Raw genomic sequence first — 27,597 nt, forward strand, 5'->3', positions numbered from 1 at the left:
TGAGAATTTAATATAGTGTTTATTGTCATTGGTCAAAGATGGTTTGGCCCTCCAGAAGCAGTCACTACTGTTTCCATGTCTAAAGGACAACGTAGAAATTTTCATCTTACATTACATTTGAGGTTTTACAATATTGAATACATTTGCTTTTAGGCAGATGTAAAACACCTGGAACTGCCGTTGTGTAACAAATAAAACCCAACTTGACTTCTGACTGATCCTACTGCAATGAACCATTATACACTCCTCAAAAAATTAAAGGTACACTTCATGCTATATACTAATATGGGCTGGTTGATGTGTTAGGAACGAATTAATGTCACATCGTTTGATGAAAATTAAAAATATCTGAATTAAAAGACACCTTGAAAACCACAGTGGAAAAGATGCTGCAGGTTAGTCGATTTTACTGAAATTTCATTACAGCAACTCAAAATTGTACTACAGTTGTATGGCCCCCACATGCTTGTATGTCCAGCTCTCCTAGAGTAACTGCCTGTCTCTTGGAATCTTCTCTGCGCTCTTGACCCTTTGCTAAGAGACACAGCAACCCTTCTGACAATGGCACATACTGATGTGTCAGCCTGTTTAACACTGACCCTAGCCAAATGCAAAACTAGTGAAAAAACTGTCAGAAAAGATGGAGAGAAAAAAATGTTAGTGGCCTCCACCTGTAAAACAGTTTCTGTTTTGATGGTTCTCTCAAAGTTGCCCCTCTAGTTCCCTGTTGTTAATTTTATTAACACCAAAGCAGCTGAAACTGATTAACACCCACCTCCACTTAACTGAGTAGATTAATATTCAAGAAGTTTAACTGATTTAATTCTAAACTCTGATAATAAAAAAAATGTCCCTTTAATTTATTTGAGTAGTGTATTACTATATCATTTCATACATACAGATCCATTAGGACATTTTAATAGGACAACAAACTACAACAATCACTGCATGCACATACTTTCATCTGAAACCAGACATAGCTACACTGTTATATGACATTTTGAGAAAACACCACCTTTATTGTATGTTTTTTTCCTGATTATATTAATTTATCCTGAATTTCCCATAGCAAAATAATAAAGTTGATCTTACTATTGAAGAGAAAAAACAAGAAGAAGCAATAAAGCTGATAAAGTGCATGTCTTCACTACTATATAGGTGTTGGCAGCTTCCCTGCTCACTTGCCAGGAAGCAGATGCATCAAGTGCTTTTTACAGCATGGCCTAATCAAACAACATACTTAACAACTGCAGGCACATCTACTCTGATGTGGTTTAATTAAAAAAAAACAATTATGCTCAACTGAATAGCAAACTACATTTAGACACAATTTACAAACCAAAAGTACAATTTAATATCACAAATTAGGATGTTGCTGATTGGGCCTTTCTTTTATTCTCACCATATGTAGCTGAGACTCCTTTTCTTCCTGTACCTGGGTACATCCCACTTTTATTCACTTGCGTCTACAGGAACATCTGTTTTTGACTATGAGGCTCAGCTGGATCAGCCACCAGTCAGGTAGAAGTTATGTGGTTGCTTTGGAGTTTCAAGTTTAAATTTGCCTGAAAAATCATGATGCACTGTGTGATTTTTCTCTGTTTACTTGGTTTGCTGATATGTTCCTTGATGTTTGGCTTGAATAAAGCTTCTCCAAAAATGTCCAACTCATTGTGAACTCTCCACTGACCCCATCTCTGTTGTTTTAGACTGTTCATTTTTACCAGAATGCAACGGTAGAGGAATGACCAATCAGAGAAGTAGGATGTACTCTATATGTGACTTAAGTGATAATGTGATAATAAGTTGAAGAGGACACTTCTGCACTGGCAAAAAAGGCATGCTTTCTTTAACACCACTTTTGAAATTTTGCACTGGGAAGATAATTGGAGCCACATGAAAAAATTCAGAGACAATCTAAACACAGTGAGAAAAATCAGTAGTTAGTGAACAAAATAAATAAACCTGCATGCTGTGACATTGTTCTTGTGAGTATCCCTACTCACAAACTGAATTCCAGACTGACGTTTTGCAGCTGACAACCTCAAACATAATGTGCTATCCACTGGGGTCACAAAGACCTCTGCTTTTACATTACCACATAACATTAACATTTCTGATAAGAATGCCTTAGTGTACACCTTGGAGGATCGAACATCTATTATTTTATTGATTCATATTTTCATATGTAAAGACTGTATATTCTTGCAATGCTTGATGTCTGAACACATGGCCCCAACTCTTGCTCTTGTAATTATTGTGTATAATTTGTTAGTAAAACAACAAATAACTGTGGGCAACTGGGGACTCATTTTGAGTAACAAAGTCCAGCAAATATATAAGATCCTGCACTTTCAAACCAAACTAACAATGACAGGAATATTGGCAGCTGAACTCCACAGCCGACCATCGTTTATTCGACAAACTGATTAATCTGATGTGTCAGTAGCATGAAACCATCTCCGCTACCACCACCACAACTGAACATAAAATGCTCAAGAGACAGAAAGACCACCAAAGAATACTCTAAGGGATGACTGTCTGTGGAGTAGAAACTTTTTTTTTTTTGCATGTGGCTTATCTTTTATAATATGCCGATGTTTTATTCTTAGGTGACGACTCAGTAGCTCCTACAATATCCTACAAACGGACTTCAATTTTACCTACTCCATTTAGAACTTTTACTCTCACTGACTTTGTAATACAGAAGAGTGTGAAGTAGAGGGAAGGTTCAGCAGGTGTATCAGACGTTCCTCTGCCAGACGTTTGGTCAGGTCTATTTGCTGTGATGGAGGTACTGCTGGGTGAACATGTTGAGCTCGCTGTCCAGCCAACCCGCCTTGTTCCTAACACAGCAAAACACACACACATTAAGAGTATCCACATTTATTTAAATACGGGTTCATTTCAATAGCTCTGTTTTACAACTGTATACTAACTTGCTGTAGATGGGTTATCACTGTGAGAGTTGTTATTACTGCTAGAGAGCCCCTAACAGCGTTGTAGCACGCATACATCATAATTACTCAAAACCTTGCTTTCACAGCCCACATGCAAAATCAGGCTAGAATTTTTAGATGTAACGATTGTGGCGACATCTTTACCAATTAGAATATCTGCTCTGGTGGAGTGCACTGGTAGCCTAAAGTTTCATGCACATACTACATAACTGTAACATCCCTGGTTCAAGTCAAGCTGGCTACCTTTGTTGCATATGGCTAGAAGAAAATTTGCTCTGGTTTTTTTAATTTGTTATGGAAAATGTCTAAAACAAAGACGATATGCATTTCAAATGTACCTGGTTTAAGGCCACTAAACAGAGACAATGTAGCACTTTTGTTTGAAAGGTATTATATGAATAGGGTTAGGGTTAGTTGCCCTTTCTTTATAGTAAGAACATTTTCTCTAACATATAGCATATACACACGTAGACACGTGTTGGTACCCCTCTGTTAAAGAAAGAAAAACCCACAAAGGTCACTGAAATAACTTGAAACTGACAAAAGTTAAAAATAAAAATTTACAAAAAATTAACTAATGAAAATCAGACATAGCTTTTGAGTTGTGGTTCAACAGAAGTTTTAAAAAACAAACTAATGAAACTGGCCTGGACAGAAATGATGGTTCCCCTAGAAAAGATTTAAAATAATTTGACCATAGGGACATGTTAAATTATAATGTGTCCAGTAAGTAGCTTAACAGGAGTGTTAAAACTTGTAATCGGTCCGTCTGTCTATTTAAAGAGAGTAAATATAAATTCCAGTGTCTTGATGTAGGTTCGTCATGTGACATGACCAACCTGCGCAAGTAAATGGTAAATGGTCTGCACATATAGCGCTTTTCTACCTAGCTGGTACTCAAAGCGCTTTACACTGCATCTCTTTTACCCATTCACACACAAGCACACACACTCACACACCGATGGCAGAGCTGCTATGCAGCTGACCTGACTCACCGGGGACAACTAGGGGTTTAGTATCTTGCCCAAGAACACTTTGGCATGTGACATGGCAGCCGGGAATCGAACCACCAATCCTGTGATTGGCAGACCTATTGAGGGACCGCCACCCCAATTGTACAGTTGCACATATTATTCTGAAGTTTAACGTCCATGGGACTGTAGGCAACCTCCCAGAACGTGGCAATCACAGGAACATTTATGACTAATTAAAGAGTTAGAAAATACAAATTGTAGCTAAAGAACCCAGAATAACTTCCATAGAGATTAGAGGTGAAATCCAAGGTCAAGGTACATCATAGTCAGATCACACCATCAGTCACTGTTTAAGCCAGACGACCTAAGAGAAGACGACTGACGACCATCATTTTTGTCCAGGCCCGTTTTATTAGTTTGTTTTTTAATTTGATTCTGTTGAGCCACAACTCAAAAGCAATTTCTGGCTGTGTTGTTTTCTTACCGCAGCAGCTTAGCTTTGCTCTGCAGGCTGTTCAGTAGTTCAATCTTTCTGTTCATGTCAGTGATCTCATCCTCAAGGTTCTGACGGGTGACATCTACCTGCTGGCAGAGTTGAGCAAATACACCTGCCAACTCCCTGATAAACACAGACAGTAGAGACAAACACAAATACAATTAAGGCAGGCTCTTCACTGTCTCCTTTAACAATCACTGATTTAACTAACTAGCTGCTTTGAGGTAGTAGAAAGTGGGTTGTCAGTTAGCATGCTCACTGCTGGACTTGGTGGCTGCAGTTGGAACCAGTATAGCTGACAATGAGCTGTAGCTTTTCAGTGGCGTAGTCCACAAACTGTCTCTTGAAGGTTCTCTCCTTGGCCTTGGTGGTCCAGGTAAGTCGCTCATAAATGTAGAGAAGACCGTAGAGACCCACTGACAGGGCGATGAGGCGCCAGCCGACTGCTTTCCAGATCTGCACACAACAAAACTTTAGGCTGAACCACTGTCAAGCTGACACCTGAACGCATTGAGTGCAGTAATATAAGTTTCTAAAGAATAGATCCAGCTCTTCTCATCAACTCATCAACTCTCGGATGATGTTTTGTCCTGATGTACACAAAAGTATTGAAACTGTGAGGCAAACTGCTTTATTTTTGCTGTAGACTGAAAAATTTGTTTGTTATCAAAAGATGAATATAAGAAATATAGATAGATTAAAATCTGGATCTGATACACAGCTTAGAAGATAGCACCTTTTGTTTGAACCCAGTCATTTTTCATGTGAATAAAGGTATTGCAAAATGTAGACTTAAACTAGATAAAAGTGAATAAGATATTGATAAGTGAATTGATATTTAGCTACAAATCAATTGCTTGCAACTAACTGCTTGGAGGAGGGTGCATGCTGCGACCGGTAGCAGAAAAGTAGCACTCCTTTGTATCTTCTTTTTTAACTGTTAAATATGCTGTTAAATGTTATTAAATGTGTATATCTTAGCAATCTTAGTTTAGAATATGTTAATCCCATTTCTAGGGGCACTTTTTTTTTTTACATTTTACTTGTTTACGTGTTACTCAGGAATTTGTGTGCGTCTCTAATGCTGATGGTGCTGGCGTGTTAACTGGCTCATGGATGGAGAATATACAGTACGGCAGATATTTTCTACTTCAGCACAATCATCCCCCGAACCTCTTGGGATGAATTCATTGAATCATCCAGGGATATTAATGAACTAACGGATGTGGGTCAGCTCCTGGATCTCTTATTGTGAAGAAACCATCATTCCTGAAAAGGTGATTAAGGTCTATCCCAACAGTAAATCACGGGTGAGCAAAGAACTGAAAGTGCTGCTTAATAAGAAAAGACTGCTTTTCAAGCAGGGAGATTTTTTACACCCACTGCAGAAGGAAATCAAACCTGAAATCCACAAGGCCGAACTGCAATACAAACATAAGGTAGAACATAAACTCGCACTAATAGCTTGGGGTCTGCCTGGGATAGTATCAGGACCATAGTTGGAACAAATGACAACAATAGGAAGAAATTGGCTCTAGGGTTGTCATCTGACCTAGAACTGGCCCATAAGCTCATTAAATATTATTCCAGATTTGATGTGCATGACTTCAGCAAGAAAACAACTGCTTTAAAGAATAATCTTAGTACTTCTCTGTGTCCAACAGGTTGTGCAGACTTTCAAGCACTGCAGGAATTCTGCTGAGCAGTTTGGTCACATTTTCACATACATTTTTAATTTGTCCCTCAGCCAGCAAAGGGTGCCAATTGTGTGGAAACAATCGACTGTGGTCCCTATTGCTAAGCTCTCCCACACCAGGTCACTGAATGATTATAGTAGCATTAACCTCACTGGTTATGAAATCATTTGAGAAATTAACTAGAAAGGTCATATTAAGCCACAGAGTTCCCCTTTTGGACCCCTTGCAGTTCACCTATAGAAACAATCAAAGAGTGCAGGATGCCACTGTAACACTCCTTAACTACATGATGCCTGAAGTGGCAATCATCAGCATTTAACACCATCCAGCCCCACCTGATGGTGAAGATACTCAGTGAACAGTTTGGTTTGGATGGAAATGTTGCTGGCTGGATCTTGGGGGACTGCAAGACTGAGAGAGTAAGTGAACAGACATTTCTTAGACCAGACCATAGTATCAACTGGTTTACCACAGGGGTGTGTTCTCTGTCCTCTCTTATACATCTTATACACATGTGATGTATCAGCAGGTTTGAAAATTGTTGTATCTTAAAATTTGCAGACAACACAGCTATAGTCAGCCTGCAACAATGACGAGTCAGCTCATGGTGCTGAGGTGGATAAATGTATTAAATTGTGCTCTGAATCCTTCCTTGTGTTGAATGTAACAAAAGGACGTGTATTGATTTTAGGCTTAATGCACCAGGTTCTGTCAGCACTGTAATAAATGGCCAGGCTGCAGAAACGATCAAGTCCTTTAAATACCTGGATACCATAATTGACAACAGCCATTTCAACAAAATACAAACATGCTGTGCAAAGAGGGCCACATTAGCAACCAATAATTTCTGACTTGTTAATGCATTAATAAAGTGTTCTTGTTCTGTAATAAAGCTTAACCACTGACATGTCTACTGCAAAATCAGAGTCTATTCTGAATTTAAAAAGCCGATTAAGAAACCATCAACTCCTTTAGTAACTAAACAACACAAAATAATTCTCCTATCTGTTGCTATTCAATTACTGCCCAAACAAAATCAGAGGTCCAAACACAGCAAGCAATGCTGCACAAATTCCATGCTTAAATGGATGCTTTACTGCATCTTAGGTCAGACTCAATGTGTCGGTCAAGTTCTATTTACTGGCAATACAGCTTGTGCATCTTCGTTGAGGTCCTTAAAGGCCTCTCACCTCTCATATAAAGACTTCTTTAGTTCTAATTGATAGGTATTTAACTGGGGTTGTTAAATCATTAATGCCCTGGGAGTTGGTGTATCTAACATTTTCTGTCCTGTTTTCTCTGCCGAATCTGATGACTATTTTTATAGCAAGACAAAAGTGAGTGCGTCCTTACCACACCGCCGACGACAAGGACGCCCATGGAAGTACGGGAGGTAAGCGAAGCCAGACCTGTCACCATAGAGACCATCAGCTCCTCTTGAGTCATGGCGCTTTGTGGGAATGGAGGCATGCTAGTGCTTACTGGGGTCAGAGCCATAGGCCGAGGGACCTGAATATAAATGAAAGAATATAAATATACAGCTCTCTATATTTTCCCTGTACTGTAGATCAGAAGAAAACACCTAAGAACATGTTAAGAATTAGATGTTACAAATATTTCAATATTTCAAACCAACCCTAACGGTATTGTGATTAGTTCCGAGCATATCTGTGTTTTATGTACTGTCAATATCAGCTCGACAGTACTGCACAAATGGCCTTATACTTTTAAACACATAAATGTACAATATGTGTTTCATTCTCAAGTAGAACCTATAGGTGATTCAGGGCGATTTGTGTCATTTAACTTTTCAAGTTCTTACCTCATGAGAATCATTTACAGTGCCTATAAAAAGTATTCACCCCCTTGGATGTTTCATTCTTTTATTGACATAACTCAATCATGGTCAATAAAAGTTGGCATCTTTGACAAAAAAAAAAAAAAAGTCAGAAAAATACCTTATTAATTTCAAAGTGAAAACAGGTTTCTACAAAGTACCGTATTTTCCGCACTATAAGGCGCACCGCATTATAAGGCGCATAGAATAGACGCTACAGTAGAGGCTGGGGTTACGTTATGCAACATTAGATGGAGCTGCGCTAAATGGAATGTAAACAAAACAGAGTGTCAGGGGTTAGTAGGACCAATAATAAGGCCGAAGCAATCTACTCAGTTCAGTGTGTTTATTGCGGCACACAAACAAAACTACAGGGCCAGCATCAGCTGAGCAGACTTTTCTTTGGAAAAAAAGGAGTCAATATTAATACCTGGTGAAATCAAAGTCCTTGAAACATAGATAATCAAAACGCGTAGTTCCAATAGGAAATCCAAAATATCCAACAGATAAACCAACGAAAAACACCGGCACTCAACAAAACACAAACCGGGGAAAAAGTATCACAGTCCATACTCCAAAGCAATAATCCATGTAGCAGAATCCTCAGCCATCGAGTACTTTAAGTCCTCCACACTAGTTTGTCATGAGTTTGTCGGGTGCACAACAGGTGCAATCAATCGGCTTAACGAATGTCAAGCTGCTGCATGAACACCATTCCACCCGGAAACGGGACCTTCAAAATAAGAGGTCAGCCTGAAAGGTAGTCGGCGGATCCTCACACAGAGAGGTCGGTTAAACTTTATTAATAGATTGCCATCACGCCTTTCAGTTCAAGTGATAAATGAATAACAATAAGTTGTGACAAAGGCAGCTAAAAAGTATTATAGTATTGTTCTTAAAAATGTATCAGAGTGAGAGTTGTGTTTTTTAGTTGATCTTTGTTAAGATAATTAGTTGCAGAGTGAGCGCTCTTTCCACTCTCTGTTCAATAGTACAGCTTTGACGTATTTTCTTCGTCAGTAAATTAAGCTAGTTTAGTTTCCACAGTAAAACCAACTGGTTCATGTATATGCTGAGTGTGCTTTATACGTTTGTGCCTTGGAAAAGCATTGGTCTTTGTAAGTATTAACATGTTTATTGTCATTAGAAGTATGTCAGTTGTTACCTGTTACATGTGATAAATTACGTGTGCGTGTTATTGTAATTAGCTTCATTCAAGTCAAGCTAGCGTGTGCGAGTGTAACATACCAAATGTGTAACGATGTGTATTATTTGTTAATTTAGTTTCTTTCAGTTACATAAAGAAAAGATAGGAGTTTGTCCTCCAACTGTAGCCATCTCGCTTTGTACCCTCAGAAACTCTGTTTAGTCTTCTTGACTTAGCCATCTTGTTGCTGCCTCCACTTCCGCACCATTGATTCGTTAATGTTAAACGTCTATTCCCGTGTTCTACTGCGTGACTGACTCGATATTGATCCATATGTAAGGTGCATGGGATTATAAGGCGCACTGTCGGCTTTTGAGAAAATTGAAGACTTTTAGGTGCGCCTTATAGTGCGGAAAATACGGTAATGTCAATTAAATAAAAATATGTAAGGAGAAATAAGTGTTTCCTCTAATATTCACCCCTTCAGGTCAGTATTTAGTTGATCACAGCATGGAGTTTGTGTGGATAGGACTCAATTGGACTTGCACATCTAGACACTGGAATTTAATGCCATTCTTCTTTGCAAAACTGCTCAAGCTCGGTCAGGTTGCATGGGGATCGGGTGTGAACAGCTCTTTTTAAGTCTAAGGCCACTCCAGAACATTCACCTTGTTGTCGGTAAACCAGTTCTATGTAGCTTTCGCTCTATGCTTTGGGTCATTGTCTTGGAAAACAAATCTTCTCCCAAGATTTCTTGACTGAATAAGATTGTCCTCCAGGATTGCCCTATATTATGCCACATTTATCTTACCTCAACAACCCTTCCAGGGTTGGCTGCCGAGAAGCATCCTGTGATGACGGCAGTTGGTGCCACACAACTGAACTGTGGGTAATCCTCTTGCATTGGACACTTTCATTTGGATTTATATTTACTTTAACCACCGCATTAACTTTATTACATACATTTACATTTAGAAAGTAAAGAAAGGAAACAGCAGTAGCTCATTTTAATATACTTTGTGTTGTATGGTTGCCAGTATGTACTTTTATATTTGTAGTGTGCATATTTAGTTATCTTCTGTACAGTCATACTTATGTTTGTTTAGTAATTCTTGCCTGTGTTAATTGTTTTTTTTAGTTACCAGTGCTGATGTTGCCACTGCTAGTAGTTGCTGGTACTACCGGTCATCTTCTCAGGCCGGGGGAAATGATGTAGTCTTGAAAACAGACCTATTTTATACAGGAAGAGGCTCATCAGACTGTACCATTGTCTACCACCTCTGAGGGGGAATCTAGATTGGGATGTTGTGGACTATGTTATTTTTTTTTATGAATATTAATCCTTTGCATGGAGTTATTGATTAACTGTTTAATTATTTACTTTCTTTAAGACTGACCATTATGTTTTGCAGTTTTGAAGTTTTGTGAGTAGTATTGGCTTTTAGTTACCCCCTGTGTGTCATATGATCTGATCAGCCATTATACAGTTGCTGGTCATATAATTAGAATATCTTCAAAAATTTTAAATTTCACTAATTCCATTCAAGAAGTGAAACTTGTATCATGTATACATTCATTCCACACAGACTGATATATGTCAAGTGTTTATTTCTTTTCATTTTGATGATTATAACTTGAAAACCCCAAATTCGGTATCTCAGAAAATTTGAATATTTACTAATTGTGGGACTACTAGCACCAAATATCTGGACCTCTGTTGGAGGTCAGTCACTTTAAAGGGGGTGAATGTTAATGCAAACACTGATTTAACCTAGTTGCCAACTTTTATTGATCATGATTGATTTATAATGTCAATAAAAGTATGAAACATACAATGGGGGTGAATACTTTTTATAGGCACTGTATAAGAATGGATCAGGTCCATTGTACCACAAGAAGTGTGCAGAAAATTACGGGGTCTGAAATCTTTGAATACTGACTGTAGATGAAAAAGCTGAGTCATATATTAGTGCTTATATTAATTGCTTTTTTGCAAATAGGGAAAAAAGTATGATTTTTGTCAACCTTCACACTATAACCCATAATCACGTAGTGAAAAAATAGAAAAGAGCAAGAATTCAAATCCTTTCCTGTGGTACTTCATCATGGTTTCTTAAATTGTTTTTTATATGTCTAGACCTTGACTGGAGTCCACCTTTTCCAAAGTTTGGACCTGTAGACCTCTACAATAAAATGTTATGATGAGGAATAGAATAGGGAAAGGATATAAATACATTACTTTCACTACTCATTACTTTCACACATTACTTTTACTTGCGTTCAGAAATTAATTCTTCTTATCAGTGACTGGAAAATAAAAAATTACACTGCCGGCCAAAAAGAAAAAGTCACCACCTAGATTTAAATAAGCAAATAGGTAAGAGCCTCCCATTGGATAATTATTGCATGGATGATTATGTTTCAATTGACAACAAGTTATTTAACTCTATCTGATGCAGTGAATAGCTTCTCATTTTATGTCGGAAGACACATCCTGTGGTCGTGGAAAATGTGTTAATCTGTTTCAGTAGGGTCAAATTATTGGCATGCATCAAGAAAAGAAAACATCTAAGGAGATTGCTGAAACTACTAAAATTGGGTTAAGAACTGTCCGATCAGGTGCATCACTTCCTAGGTTCAGCAATGTTATGTGTCCAAAGAATGAACAGAACAGCTGAATATACTGAAGGATCAGGTTATTCCATTAATAGATTTTTTTATTCCCTAATGGCAAGGCCATATTCCAAGATGACAATACCAGGATTCATCAGGCTCAAATTATAAAAGTGGTTAGGGGAGCATGACGCATCATTTACACACGTGGATTGGCCACCACAGACCTTAACGTCATTGATAATCTTTGGGATGTGCTGAAGCAGACTTTGCACAGCAATCCGACTGTACCATCGTCAATACAGGATCTTGGCGAATTGCCTGTTCTGGGCGGAAATAAATTTTGTGACAATGCAGAAGTTTTTTTAAAATGATGCCACAGCAAATGCGTGCCGTAATCACAGCTTAAGGCAGTCCATCGAAATATTAGAATGTGTGACTTCTTTTTTTTTTTTTTTGGACAGGCAGTGTATTAATCAGATAGTAATTCATATTTCTGTGGCTAAGTATGAACTAATGTTCAAATGTTGTACACTTGTTTAAGCCAAGTAACTACACATCTCACCTGAGAGCCTGTGCTTCTCTATAAACAAAGTTAACAGAGAAGGTATTACCTGGTTGTTGTAGCCTATCAGTGCCCGCCGGGTGTTCTTGGGCCCCAGGAAACGGTTGACCAGCATGGTCCAGCCCAAAGAGAAGTGGAAACTGATGTCCTCCTGAAAGTCGCTGCAAAGCTTGTCACAGGCTAGGTCATAACTGAGGCTGAAGCACTGACGAGGAACCAGTTTGTCTACTTGCTCTCTTACAGGGATGGGCAGCAGGGGCTTGAGACCCTCTAAAGCGAGTGCACACAAAAAGGCCATACTTATCATTCAATGCAACAATGATGTTTTCATCAGCTGGTTTGACATCAAGAGTCCAAGTTTACTTTTCTTTACTGTTTGTATGCTTTTTTTGTTTGTATTCCAGGGGCCAAAATATCATACAATTTTAGAATCTGAGAGCTGCTACCTTAGCCCAAAAAATTCAAGCAAGGAGTCTTAGCCTAAGATTAAGAATTTAGAATACCTGCTAGAAAAGGACAAAAACTTATCTCTGTGAGTAGGTGTGAGCCTATTGCTAGGGATGACACATTGTTTTAAAAGCTGTGATTGGTTGATTAAAATATATATTGAAATGCCCTGAGTGAAAAGGGTGAGCACAGCTTTAATGAGACTGTGCAAAAACAGTATCCCTACACGATCTACAATGTGCATTAAATTTAGGAAATTGTAGGAAAAAAGTCTTTTGTGACTTTTGTCACTAGGAGAAACTTTTAGACTTTTGAAACACTCACCTCCAGAAAAATGTTTTTGGGGTTTTTTTTCTTTCCTATTTAACTTCACTGATGTTATTTCAATAGGGTGTCTTGCGTGGGTCCAATAGTAAGTAAATGTATTTCAACTGTGTAATACAGAGTGCAACAGCTTAGTTTACAAAGCTACACTATACAGTACAGCAGGTCTCCATTACAGTGTGTGCACATGTCACTACTTTTACAATCACTGTAAACAGATGGAGTGTTGAACTTGTTTTCTTTCAGAAACTCAGCAATTACTACAGGCAGTCTGTCTGAGAGAATACTACAAAGCCAATTAAATAGCTTGTAAGTGAGATGCGGTCATGACTTGGGGATGGCTGTGGCTCAATAGGTAGAGCAGTTGACTGCCAATCACAGGATTGGTGGTTCGATTCCCGGCTGCCATGTCACATGTCAAAGTGTCCTTGGGCAAGATACTGAACCCCTAGTTGCCCCCGGTGAGTCAGGTCAGCTGCATAGCAGCTCTGCCATCGGTGTGTGAATGGGTGAATGAGACGCAATGTAAAGCGCTTTGAGTACCAGCTAGGTAGAAAAGAGCTATATAAGTGCAGACCATTTACTTGCGCAGGTTGGTCATGTCACATGACGAACCTACATCAAGACACTGGAATTTATATTTACTCTCTTTGATCTCCTTACTCTCAGTAGAGGTTTGGTTCACATGCTTTGTGAAACTACTAAAGATTTTTATGGCCAAAATGAAAATGGATATAAATACAAAGAACAAAATCAAAAGTCATTACTTCATATGTCACAGTAATCAGTCATAGTTACATAAGTGATACAGAGAAACATGCAGAAAGTCAGTAGGATTGTGGGTGTATCACATTAGAGATCATTAAAGCACATTAGAGCCTTGTAGTGAGAACAGAAAGAAGGATATTTGTGGTCATTTATCTAAGGCGTAAACTGGAGCAGTGTTTACCGATCATTATAGTCTGTGTGGCCTGCAGTGCACTGGTGATCGAGGTGGAGCACCTCTCTGACATGTTCTTTCCCAGACCCTCTTCTATGTGCCGGTGAAGCTCCTGCAACAAAGAATAACAACAAGACTGAATTACATGTACAAACACTCGTTGTACATGGTCGTTTCCAAACCTTAGTGCGTTTGCTTGAGTCCAAATCAGTTGATGATTTTACAAACTTGGAAAGTTTTCGTCTTGTTTCGTTCTCTTTTTACACTGAGAAAAGTGTACTAAAGTGTACTAAAATGCGTCACGTCAAATGTTCCCTCCTCCCCAAAAAGGTAAATAAAAAAAGAAGGTCCTGTGTTGCGGACTACTGTATGTTTGTTTGACAGGAGACATTACACCAATGAATGTTAACGCAGGTTGGTCATCCTGCTGATATTAGTTTATTATATTACATCGTCTGCATATGCAGATTTTATTATACTGTGTGGGTGAACAATAAACAAATCTGCAGCCCTCTACAAAAGTTACAGGCACTTATAGTAAAGAAAGTATGCTTCTAAAACAAATGTTTTAAATAGTCTATGTGAAGGGGAAAACATTTTTTTGTTTGTTTTTGCCTTTAAAAAGCACTGATTCTCAGTTTTACTTTGCAGGTACAGTGTTCCAAGCTTGGTGAACCTGCCAGATTTTCTCTGTAGATATTGTACATTTTAGTGTCCTATCTTTTCATGTAAGGCAATATGCAGGAGGCCATGTTCTTCTTGTCTCTGAAGATAGTCCTTTAACTGACCAGTCAAAGGCAGCCCTGATGTGATTGTGTGATGGATAAGAAGCTAAACATCTAGCCTAAACATTTTCTCAGTTCTGCCTTTACACACACCTAATGAAGGGTTTTAATTAACTAGAAACACTATTTCCCCAGGTAGATTTCACATATGTGTGTAACAGGGTTTCAAATCAGCTGCACAGAGTCTCATGCATGCAGGACTGCAAACAGAGAAAGTAACCATAGCAGTAACCAGGTTACTACAGTACATTTAAATGCATTGCCTGATTACCCAGGGATTCATCCACTAACAGAAGTGTGGATGTGTGAACAAGTGCTGCAGGATAGAGCAAGTCAGTGTTCCTCAAGCAAGAACATTCTTGTATTTAAAATCAATGAAATTTGGGAAATATATGTATTCTACCGTACTTTTATGATTCTTTTTTTTAAATGTACTTTCTCAACTGTAGCTTGAAGAAGAATTGAGGAGAACATGATTCAGTCTGGACTGGTGTTACATAACACAGATTACAGGGTCTTTATACAGGTTCAAGGAGCCAACACAGGATTAGCCTTACACTGTGCTGTGTGTATATACAGACTTTTTGAAAGTGCGAAACAGCTCAGCAGCTCAGTGTGAAACAGACCAGGTGTACAAGACTGAGAGTAAAGGCAGGACAGATCTGTAGTCATGAGAGCATTTGTGTGCAAGTAAAACTGATCACCAAACACACATAACATGTACACACATTCTGCACCAGTGTAAGAGGAAAAGCTGTAGCAAGAACTGACACTGCCACACACAAATTTCTTAAACTCACATTTTTGTAGACCTTGAGAACCACTAGTGATGGGTGAAAATCCATGTGGAAGTCATCAACCAGCACATGGAGCTTCCTGATCTCCTCTGCAAAGGCATTAGACACCTGAAAGTGAGAGAGTGGCAGGTGAAAACCACTTCCTGATGAAAAGTTTCCTTTCAGGTCAATCATTATTTTTGAAGCAAGTTAAAATTCAATTCAATTCAATTCAAATCACTTTTATTTATATGGCGCCAATTCACAAAAGAAGTTATCTCAAGGCACTTGAGAAACCTAAAATAGTTTTGTTAATAAGAAAAAAAAAATTAATCCCACCAAATTATCAAGTCCAAAATCAAAAAGCCAAGCTGTTAAACTGAGGCTACACCATGATGTCATGTTGGGGTTCACCTGTTTCTCCACCTCCTCAGTAATCTTTTTGATCTTGGCCTTACAGTCCATGGTCAACAGGTCCAGCTGATTGTCTATAAACTCCAATCGGTCCTGACGGTCTTCTTTGGTCTCAAGACAATAGATCCTATCACACACACACACACACACACACACACACACACACACACACACACACACACACACACACACACACACACACACACACACACACACACACACACACACACACACACACACACACACACACACACACATAAATGGTTTGCACTAGTGTAAAGATTACTGGAGGTAAAGTGCCTATAAAAACTATTCACCCCCTTGGATGTTTCATCCTTTTATTGACATTATAAATCAATCATGGTCAATAAAAGTTGGCAACTTTTCCAAAGTAATTAGTGAAATGGGGATTACCTAAGTGCAGTGAATGCATCTCATTCACTCCACTTAGGTGATGCAGTATAAAGACACTTATGTCTAGAAGGTCCAGTCAGATAGGAGAGACTGTACATACAATCCATTGGCAAGGAGAAAGCCATTGTTGAAGAAAACTCATGTTAAATCACGAAGTGAGTTCGCCAATAGGCATGTGAAAGTCTCCATGGTCAAGTAGAAGAGGGTTTCTTTGGTCTGATGAGACCAAAATGGTGATTTTTGTCTATCAGACGAGACGCTTTATTTTGCGCACACCATCCCATTACTTTGTAGAAACCTGTTTTAACTTTGACATTAATGAGGATTATTTTCTGACATTTTTTTGTCAATTTGCCAACTTTTATTGACCATGATGGATTTTTGATGTCAATAAAAGGATGAAATATCCAACGGGGTGAATACTTTTTATAGGCACTATGTATGATTGGAATATTCCAGTCTTTGGTTTAGGCACTGGACAGTCTCAGTCTATACACATGTACAATCTTTTAATCTCAAACTCACCTCTGCTCTTGGGCAGCAATGTGTACAGAATCCATAATGCAACGTAGGGCTTCAGAGATCTGTTTGGCCCTCACTGTGTGTTGCTCAAACTTGGTTTTCACTGCTGACTGAGAAATACACTCCTACACAAAGAGGACAGGACATAAACTCAAGAATGAGGCATGGACATGAAGAGCTGGATACTACATCTGGATTATTTAGCTAGTTTACATAGATATCTACACCTAGATACTGCCTAGCCCACTTCTATACATCGGTGTTAATGCGTCAACTCGGCCGCCATATTGAATCAGGAAACCTGTGCATCTTAATGCATGATTTTACAGTTGCCTTTTCAGCAGATTTTAGGCAAACCTCTGTGTGTGTTTTGGTCAGCAGTGGCTTACACCTTGGAACTCTCCCATGGTCTCTTTCTTATTGTTGAATCATGAACACTGAAGACCTGACTCGTCTTATTAACTGAGACAACTGAGCCCAGTTTTCTAAAAAAAAAAAAAAAAAATGTGGTTAATCACAAGGTGAGGCAATTACTTTTTCATAGAGGGGCACTGTCTGCAGATTTATTGTCCACATATAGTGTCAGGACAGAACTGATGAGACTGCACATAACATACTTGTGTGTTTATCAGTTTACAACAATTATGTGCGGAAGACGCATCCTTTGGTCAGGGAAAACATCTGATTCTGAAAAGGCATTTTCACAAGAGTCAAATTATTGGCATGTGTTAAGCAAAGAAAACACCTAAGGTGACTGCTGAAACTACTAGTAGTAGCAGACTACTAGTCCAGTTGAAGAAGGTCACGTGGTCTGATAAGTCCAGATTTACCCTGTTCCAGAGTGATGGGCACATTAGGATAAGAAGAGAGGAGAGTGCCTGTGGGGGCAGTGGTATGATCTGGGGTTGCTGCAGTTGGTCAGGTCTAATTACAGCAACATATGGGCCCAAAGAATAAGGTCAGTTGAATATACTGAATGATCAGGTTATTCCAGCAATGGATTTTTTCTTGCCTGATGGCACAGGCATATTCCAACATGACAATGCCAGGATTCACTGGGCGACAGTAGCTCAGGTGGTAGAGCAGTCGCCTACGAACCCCAGGGTGAGTGGTTCTATTCCTGGTTTCTCCTAGCTACTTGCTGAGTTGTCCTTGGACAAGACACCGAAACCACATTTTCTACCCCATAGAGAATCTTTGGGGTGTGCTGGAGAAGACTGCGTATTTATTTTTATACTTTTATTATTGTGCGATTGCTGAAAGTAATTTTACTGTGTTGTTTTATCTATTTATTATTACTATTATTATTATTAACTCTTTAACACTAACATCTTTGGTTCCAATGCTCAAATATGAAGCTTACTGAGGAATGAGGTACCTATTTTTGTTCAATTTATATTCATTTTTTTATGATTTTTTATTTAAATGAGAAGTCTATGGTAGTGTTCAAAAACTGTGGTTTTCTCAGAAACTTTAAATGCTACATTAAAGAAACTTTGCCGAGAGCTGCTCCAAGCTGAAATGCTTCACAAACATGTTGCTTTTGCACCACGAATATTAGTTATTACAGTTTTCACATCTGACTTTTCCAACTCCTAAACCATAAGTAGTAGAAGCAAAATCTATTTTCCTTGGATGCTTCTGAAAATCTTGGGAGCGCCCAGTTCTATCTGACTAGATGTTCGACCATTTTAAATTTTCTGTAAAACACTCATTTGACTCCCTATTCATTATGCATCAAAACATCTTCAAATCTGGTATATACCCTATTTGGACCACCCTGGATTCACTGGTACCAGCTATTCTGCAACAGTTCTTAAATTGTCTTGTGATTTCCATTTGAAAATGTTTCGGTGGGGTATTTCAATGGTGTAGCTTCTTAATACAATTAACCACACAAACCAAACTTTGCATATTATTGTAGAATACTACTCTATGTAGGCTTGTAGAGTTTCATGCATATTGGCCACTATGGGGCGCTAAAGGAGGGGCTTATGTTTTCATCTTTATAACTCAAAAACTGTTATTTTCACAAGTGTGAAATTTTCTACATTTCTATCTGCTGAAATGCTTGTCATACTAAAATATTACAGTTGCCATGCCACCATGTGGCTAGTAATGGAACTACAAATGCTAAACTTATGTTTAAGCATAGATAAAAGAAACAATTCAGTGTCAGTGAGTAAGTGCAAACCACACTGAAGCCTGATACTATACTACCACCTGCTGGAGGGTAGTGAAAACCTCAAAACTTTTCACTATTAACTTTTCCAGTAATATCAGCTGCAAGGAGCTCTGACAGCTTGATCTTACCTCAAATCGTCTCTCAAAGTTCTGGAACTCAAACATTCTGGCTTGGAATCCTTCCGCAAGAGCTCCACCTGAAACAAGAGAGCAACATGTAATACTGTGCAAACCTGATTTGTATGTAGAGTTCTGTAGAGTGAAAAAAATCCCATCATCAAGTCTGGCTGTGCCATATTGTGTTGTCCATGATATGTTGCGATACCTCCTTCCAATTATAAGAATTTGTCATTACATTGTAATAATGACAATTTAATGACCCCTTCCTTATTGTTTCTTTTTTGCATATTTGTCATACTTTAATGATTCAGATGAAACAAATTTTAATATGGCAAAAAAATAACCAGAGTAAAAGATGATTTTATTTATTACGATTTAAAAAAAACTGCCCGAACCTGCCTGACCCCTTGTGATAAAGCAAAATAAAAAAAAATAAAATTAAATCATCGTAATAAATAAAATCATCTTTTACTGCCAACCTTGGTGGCAACAACTGTTGCTGAATTGTTTTAATTCAACTACACTGGAGGGTTTTGCAGCATGAACTGCCTATTCCATATCACCCTACAGTATCTTAATTGGATTTATGTCTAGACTTTGACTGGGCCAATTCAACACAACATAATGTTTAAAGCTGATATTTAACCTCCATGACTTCCATGATTTTTTTATATCCTTAAATTTCACATTCCTAAACTTTTCCAGCTTTGGAAAGCCCCTACAAACCCTATCACATTCAACACTGACTACCCTTCCTACCTGCTTCAGGCATTCCTTGAGCCTTCTGTACTCGAGCCTGGAGTACTTCCTTGGCAGAGACAAAGAAGATTCGATCACTGGCCTGGGCTCGATCCACAACACCCAGCTCATCCACCAGGAAATTTGTGCAGCGGTCCATATGCTGCCTGTGAACCTGATACAGCAACAGCAGAACATATTGTGAATTGAAAGTAACGCAGAGACAAAAAAGTCACAATTTAACTGATAAGTTGATCAAAGCAGAGTTCTGATGTAAAAGGGGTATTCAGTCTTTCAACATTAAGCAAGAGACAGGGTTCACCGTAGGAAGACTATCAATCTCATAACACTCAAGGGAATTGCATGTTTCTGCATAATTCCCCTTATGTGTGTTAGGGTAATGACATATTTCATTGGTATCTGGTCACAGACAGAACATCTTAACACTTTGAAATAAAATTAAATGTTTTTAAGACCCTTTTAAAAGACTTTAACCAATGGAAATGCATTTGATAAAACAGAGACCCTTCACACATTAAACAAAACAGTACATTTTGGCTGACTATACTAGTATAGTCAATAAAAAACAAAAAAGACAAAGCTGTTACAAAGCTGATTTCTGTCTTGTGTAAGCAGACAGAATATTAACTCCATTAACTCCAAAAGGAAGAAATGACTTACTCATGACTGACTTACCTCATCCATGTACTCAGGCTCTGAGGCTGATGCATCCCAGCGGTTGTTGAGGATAAAAATGTTGGGACTGGAGAGTCGCTCATTGACCTTATGAAAGAAGGATTTCTCCTGTTGAAAGAAAGGTTTTAAGTTTTAAAATACAGTTACTGAATATACAACTAAGGGTAGCATAGTGTAGTAGTGGTTAGCACTGTGACCTCACAGCAAGAAGGACCTTGGTTCTAATCCACAGGTTGGCAGGGTGCCTTTCTATGTGGAGTTTACATGTTCTCCCCATGTCTGTGGTTAATTGGTGAATCTAAATTGCCCATAGGCGTGAATGTGAGTGTGAAAGGTTGTCTGTCTGCCCTGCAATCATCTGCATTTATACAGCACCTTGGTATTTTACTGATACTCAAAGTGCTTTATATTCACACACACGGATGGCAGAGCTGCTGTGTAGCTGACCTGACCCACCGGGGGGATATTTGGGGTTTAGTACTTTGCCCTAGAAACTTCAACATGTGACAGGAGGAGCCAGGAACTAAACCACTGACTCCATTATTGGTAGTCAACTACCCCATCTCCTCATTACCTCACAGTCATCCCTGGAGGCCGAGATAGCTACAGAAATACAGTGCCTAGAAAAAGTCTTCACCCCTTGGCCAAAAATCACCATTTGGTCTCATCAGACCAAAGAACCCTCTTCCACTTGCCCATGGAGTCTTTCACATGCCTATTGGCGAACTCAAGTCATGATTCAAGTGATGATTCGAGTTTTCTTCAACAGTGGCTATCTTCTTGTCACTCTCCCATAAAGCTTTGACTGGTGAAGGACCCAGGGAACAGTAGTTGTATGTACAGTCTCTCTTATCTCAGTTGCTGAAGCTTGTAACTCCCTCAGAGTAGTCATTGGCGTGTTAGTGGCCTCTCTCACTAGTCTCCTTTTTGCACGGTCACTCTGTTTGTGTGGACGGTCTGTTCCAGGCAGATTTAGACTTAGATGTGCCATATTCCTTAAATTTCTTGATGATGGATTTCACTGAACTCCGGGGAATGTTCAGTGCCTTAGAGATGTTTTTGTATCCATCCCCCGATATATGTTTTTCAATGACCTGTTCACTCAGTTGCTGGGAGTGTTCTTTGTCTTCATGGTGTAATGGTAGCCAGGAATACTGAACTTTGGAATATTGTACTTTGTACAAACCTGTTTTCACTTTAATAATGTATTTTTCTGACATATTTTTGTCAAAGTTGGATAAATAATAAAAGGATGAAACATCCAAGGGGGTGAATATTTCTGATACATGCAGAAGAATTTTTTGACCAAGGAAACAGGAGTTTGAACCAGTGTGCAGTCACACAGCCAGCAGAGGCACACAATGCAGAACCTGGGAGGGTCATCTCATAATTCAAATTTTCCCAGTACAACCAGTAGAGTAATTATACAAACCAATGCAGGAATATCACAAACGCCAACAAATACAATTGGCATCATGGCAATGCCTTGCCTCATCTGGTAAGAGTACGCAGGCAGTTCCCAGAGGATGAAGGAATTGATACCATTGACTGGCCCCAACACTCGTCTAACCTTAATCAAATAGAACACCTCTTGGACATTATGTTTCGGTTCATCCAACACTGCCAGGTTGCACGCCAGATTGTCAAGAAGCTCAGTTATACCCTTGTCCAGACCTGGGGGGGAGGTATACCAGGACATCATCCATTGCCTAACTAGGAGCATGCCCTGATGTTGTCAAGCATGCACACAAGCACATGGGGGCCATACAAAATACTAGTGCCATTTTGAGTTGCATTGCAATTTCAGCAAAATTGACTAACCTCCTATATATATATATATATATATATATATATATATATATATATATATATATATATATATATTTTGTCACTTTGATTATTGGGGTGCCTTTGAATTCAGCCCTCTGTAGGTTGATAATTTTAATTTCCAACAAAAGATGTGGCATCCTTTCATTCCTTACAAATTATCCGGTCTTTATTAGTATAGATTAGTGTTCCTTTATTTTTCTAAGGGGTGTATGATGATTTTTATAAGAATTTAATCCTGCAAAAAGCAACTATTAACTAATGGTGTTAAAATAAATGTAGAGGACTAAAGTAAAGTAAAGGTAAGGCAAAGTTGACAAGAATACCTTAAAACTGCACAGCCCTCTATCTCAGGAACTATAGCTCATAGCCCAGAAATATTTGGTCATTTGCGGAAAAATTTTCAAATTGGAGATGGTAGAGCTTAGACCACAAGTTGATTTGAGATAGAATGATATATGTGCAATGACACTGCATAATCTGCAGCACAACAGTCTTGCCACGTCTCACCGTCTGCATCAGTGTGGACTCAGAGTTTGCCACCAGAACAAACACATCAGCATCAAGGCAGAATTTGTCAATCCAGCTGTCCAGCTCTGTGGTAACATCAATGCCAGGGCTGAAGGGAAAAACGTGACATAAAAAAAGCAGTGAGTGAGCACAGTTGCTTTTAGGGAAGAGACATTTTAATTAAAAATGAACAAAATTTGACATATTTCAGTTCTGTCTTGATGGATACCATTACATACAGGCTCACCAACAAAATGCTGGGGGTGTCTCTTTAAAAAGCAAAACAACAACTTTTAATGCAATTTAATACTTTTGCAACATTTTTCCTACAGTAATGGTAAAGACATATTACTAGTGTGATGATATTTTACATATCCCGCCATATTAAGACCACAAAAAAACTCATGTGAGACAAAGGGAAAGGAACTGAATTTGCTGATTAAACTGTTTTAACTTGACACTGACCTGTCCACCAACACAAGATCGTCTCTAAGCAGGGCACACTTGGCTTTAGGCCACATAACACAGACCAAGCTGCCAGCATCCAGGTCTTCATCTTGGTGGAGAGCGTGGGCCAGATGGTTCACTGTCTGTGAAGACATCAGCTTAGATTACACACAGACCAACACTTCACCTACACAGACTGCAGCTGGAGTGATTGGAAACAGTGCTTATGTGTACAGTATATACCTATACTTGATCATTTCTGCTAACCTTTATGCTCTTTCTCTCCTCTGAGCCTTCAGTGAGGAGGAAGGCCTCATTGCCATCAGTACCCTCCACCCTCAGAAAACAGTTTGTGGTGTGTCCTATACCAGACGGCAGTACCTTGTCACATAGCATGGCATTGATGACTGAGCTCTTTCCATTACTTGTCCTACAAAACAAACAATTTTGTCAGCAGTGCTTCACTCATCTACACCTTAACAAGAAGTTCATGTTGCATGCCAGGTTTAAATCTGTAATTAATAGGTAAACATACAGTTTTTACAGTGACTGAGTTTTTATGATTTTGCCTTTACGCTTCCACAATAGGGTTTGGCAATAAAACAATAATGGCTAATTAAAGTTCAACTGAGAAGTGGAATTCACTGCAGTATCATGCTTTACAGCACGCACAATGCAAGACTTTTCAGTCCCAGACCTAAGCAAGTGTTGGTGGTTCCCATAAACCAACCAGTGTAATACTCGTGCAACAACAATAACAGGCCTGATGTTAACTTTCTAGTGCCATGTTTTAAAACAAAAAACAAAGACAGAGACATAGACAGAGATATATAATTCAGTTGTATTTATATAGAGTCAAATCACAAGAGAAGTCATCTCAAGACATTTTACAGTGTAAGATTTAAGAGCTTACAAAGAATAACTAATTATATAGAAAATCCAACAACTCAGCAAGCACTAGGCAACAGTGGAGAGGAAAAATTCCCTTTTGGGGAAGAAACCTCCAGCAGGCTCAGGGTGGACGGCCATCTAGTCGACTAGTTGGGGTGAGGCAACAAAAAGCAACAACAAGCAGAATAACCACTAGTTTTTCAGTGTCACTTTGAGACCGGATGCTCCTAATTTTACAATTATTTTTTTTAACTACTTTGCTACTAATTACGGCAGTTGTTGGAAACAGCAAATAGCACGTTAGCTGTCCTCGTCAATGCCGATTTAAAAGCTTTTTATTACTTTATTAAACCAAATATTGTTTTTCAGGTCCCCATTATGGGATGAGACTAAAGGTTCCAAGTTCCACTGGCTGACTGCACAAAAGAGAGGATGCTGAAATCTTCCTACTTATGCCCTGTCTGTTGCTTATTATTGTCTATTGGCTATTCCTTTAACCCCAATGATCTAACAAGAAGAGTGTAGAGAGAAGTCCATTGTCTGACGCTAAGAGGAGATCGTTAGTGACCTTTACCAGTGCTGTTTAGATATCACACAGTACACACGTGTACAAAATTGCTGGTACCCCATTAAAGAAAGAAAAACCCACAAACGTCACTGAAATGACTTCAATCTGACAGAAATAATAATAAAAAATTACTAACATGTTACTGACATAGCTTTTGAGTTGTGGTTCAACAGAAGTTTAAAAAAAAAAAAAAAAAAAAAAACTAATGAAATTGGCCTGGATAAAAATGATGGTACCCCTAGAAAAGATATTAAATAATTTGACTACAGGGACATGTTAAACTAATGTGTGTGTGTCTGTAATTAGCATCACAGGTTTATTCACACTTGTAATCAGTCAGTCTGTCTATTTAGAGGTGGAAAATTGGTCATTGTGCTGTTTATGATGCATACCACACTCAACATGAACCACGAAAAGCTAAGGATTATGTTTCCTGTTTCTAAGGTCAAGACCAGCAAACACTTAGCCAAGAGCTGGCTGTCGAACTGGTTCAAACACATTTACACTAACAGAGAAGGGGAGAGAGGAAGGAATATACAGTACATACCTTCCAAAGAAGACCACCTTCATTTGTCTTCTGGCAAGCACTTCCCCAATACTTGCCACTTTGGTGAGGTAACCTCGGACTTCCTGGACCTGCTCCTCTGTGGTGACTGGATCCAACTCTTCATTTTTGTGAGTATCTAACAAGTGGAAGTCATGTAAACAAAGTTAATAATTCCTGTCATACTTGGAATCCCTTTTGAACATCATAAATGGGATGCTGACTGGGCATTATTAACATGAAAATTAAAACTGGGTGGGTACCTTCCAGAAAGGAAGCACTCTCCTTTATGTAGGCCCCCAGCTGTTCAAAAATCCCGTTGATCTTCTTTTTTGCTGTGACAAAGTGCTTGAGCGGGGATGCGTTCACCTCAGCCATCAGTCTTTTGTCTTTCTTGCCGTGGACTGTGTTGGTATTGGGTCGTGGGAAAACCAGAGACATTGCACTGGACAAGGAATAAAAATTAAACAAATTTCATTGAAATAAACTTCAGAATGGTCCACATGTAGAAAATATACATAATTGCTGACATCACTACAAACCGCACTGTATAAAGCAAACTATTTTAATATGCAGATTACCAATTTATGCTTTACATGTTTAAGTCTCCTTCCTCTGGGTAATTGAAAGAGGGTTACACAACAGCAGCCCCACATTACTGTGCTGCCACTGACCACAGCACTAACCATCAAGAGGCGAAATATATAGCAAAATACGTGATGACTTAAGGACAATTTCACACACATGACTTGTATCCTAACGGAGAATGGACTAAAACTTTTATTTTTAATCATGTTTCTTGGAAAATGTGTTTTCCAATATACTGACAGCTACATAAATTACTGTTCTTTCCTTTATTTGTTGCCAAAGAACATCTACTGAGAAGTGAGGTTGTTTAGGATCCCAACTCCGACCACATGGGGCAGTAGTGAGCTAATTGTGCTGTGTGGCGAACTAGAAAGAGAAGAAAATGCCAAAACACACTTGAACAAGCCATACAAAGATGCCATTTGTGTTTTACACTGTTTGACTAAGAGGTTGATTTTCATCCGGTTGGTTTGCCCTCCTACGTTAAAATAAAGTGTTTCTGTGATACCTCTCCGGGTGTGTCTCCTTTACAACGGTGCTTTTCGAGAGAGAAACGTCGGCGGAGAAAACGAGAGCAGGACTGTGTCTCAAAATGTGGATAAAAACGTCCAGAATGGAGCAATTTCACAACACATTGCGGCCCCAGATCAGCTCTGATATTGTGTCAATAATGTAGTTCGTAGAGGAACCATTTAACGCCATGTAGCAAATTTATTGGTCAAGTTGTTGTTTTATTTCACCGCATTGGATTTTCACCTTTCTAGAATTTGTCCATTGCCTGTCTGGTGAAGGCCAATACCCAGCGGAGACCTTTAACACAGTTTGAAGGTAATAGTGTAAGACATGGTCTAAACGTCACACGTTATTCTTTGATAAACGCATTACATGTAAAATCTAAACAAGCAGACTAAAAAACACCCAGCTGAAATTTGTCTGAAGTTAGAAAAATACGACAGCGTCAGAACACACAAACCTGCCCTGGGAAACATGCTATCAAGCTGTTTAGCTCATTTCTCATTTAGCTCAAGTCTCTGAAGACAGTCAAATGTCCGTCAGGCTTTAAGTTATGTATGTACCAAATTTACCAGTAATTTGTTTTCACTTCCTGACTGGTATTACACTGCGTTAATGGCCAAATATCCGCTAAACTGTAGACTAACCAGTCTATTAATTAGCTACGTTAGCGTTAATTTATTAGCTCCTAGTGTTAGCTACCACACGTTAGCTTGGCGACTAAAAGAATAGAAATGTTTGAAGACTTACCGTGGGTGGGTCGTTCCTCACAAATGCTCTTCTTGCATCCTGGTTCATAAGCGTTTAAACCTCTACTAGCTAACTAACTAACGTTATCAGGCGACTGAATATTAGTAGTGAGCGCTACCTAGGCTAGGCGAAGCTATGTCACTAAGCATTTTTAGTGAACGCAGTTGATAAGCTGTGTTCTCCGTTTAATTTGAAGCACTGTCAATAACACAGAAGACCTAGTCACAGACGTTATTAAGCGTGGTCCACACTAACTGTTTTGGTTGCAGCATGGTGTCTTCTCGGCGAGTATTGATGCAGATGTTTCCGC

At 38.9% G+C, this 27,597-nt stretch overlaps 1 protein-coding gene across 1 annotated transcript; it reads right to left on the reverse strand.

Moving 5' to 3' along the window:
• Window positions 1-27,597, reverse strand: mfn2 (mitofusin 2). The gene is made up of 18 exons (XM_026367573.1): window positions 27,288-27,597; window positions 25,700-25,881; window positions 25,440-25,575; window positions 23,701-23,863; window positions 23,452-23,576; window positions 22,987-23,095; window positions 20,650-20,757; window positions 19,975-20,128; window positions 19,225-19,292; window positions 16,915-17,036; window positions 15,976-16,102; window positions 15,586-15,690; window positions 14,010-14,112; window positions 12,339-12,559; window positions 7,481-7,636; window positions 4,690-4,886; window positions 4,419-4,553; window positions 1-2,846 (listed from the first exon to the last, which is right to left on the reverse strand). The coding sequence occupies exons 2-18, from the start codon at window positions 25,875-25,877 to the stop codon at window positions 2,777-2,779; spliced, it is 2,277 nt and encodes a 758-aa protein (XP_026223358.1). The 5' UTR covers window positions 25,878-25,881; window positions 27,288-27,597; the 3' UTR covers window positions 1-2,776.

Source organism: Anabas testudineus, chromosome 7, assembly GCF_900324465.2.
Source record: "Anabas testudineus chromosome 7, fAnaTes1.2, whole genome shotgun sequence".
NCBI lineage: Eukaryota > Metazoa > Chordata > Actinopteri > Anabantiformes > Anabantidae > Anabas > Anabas testudineus.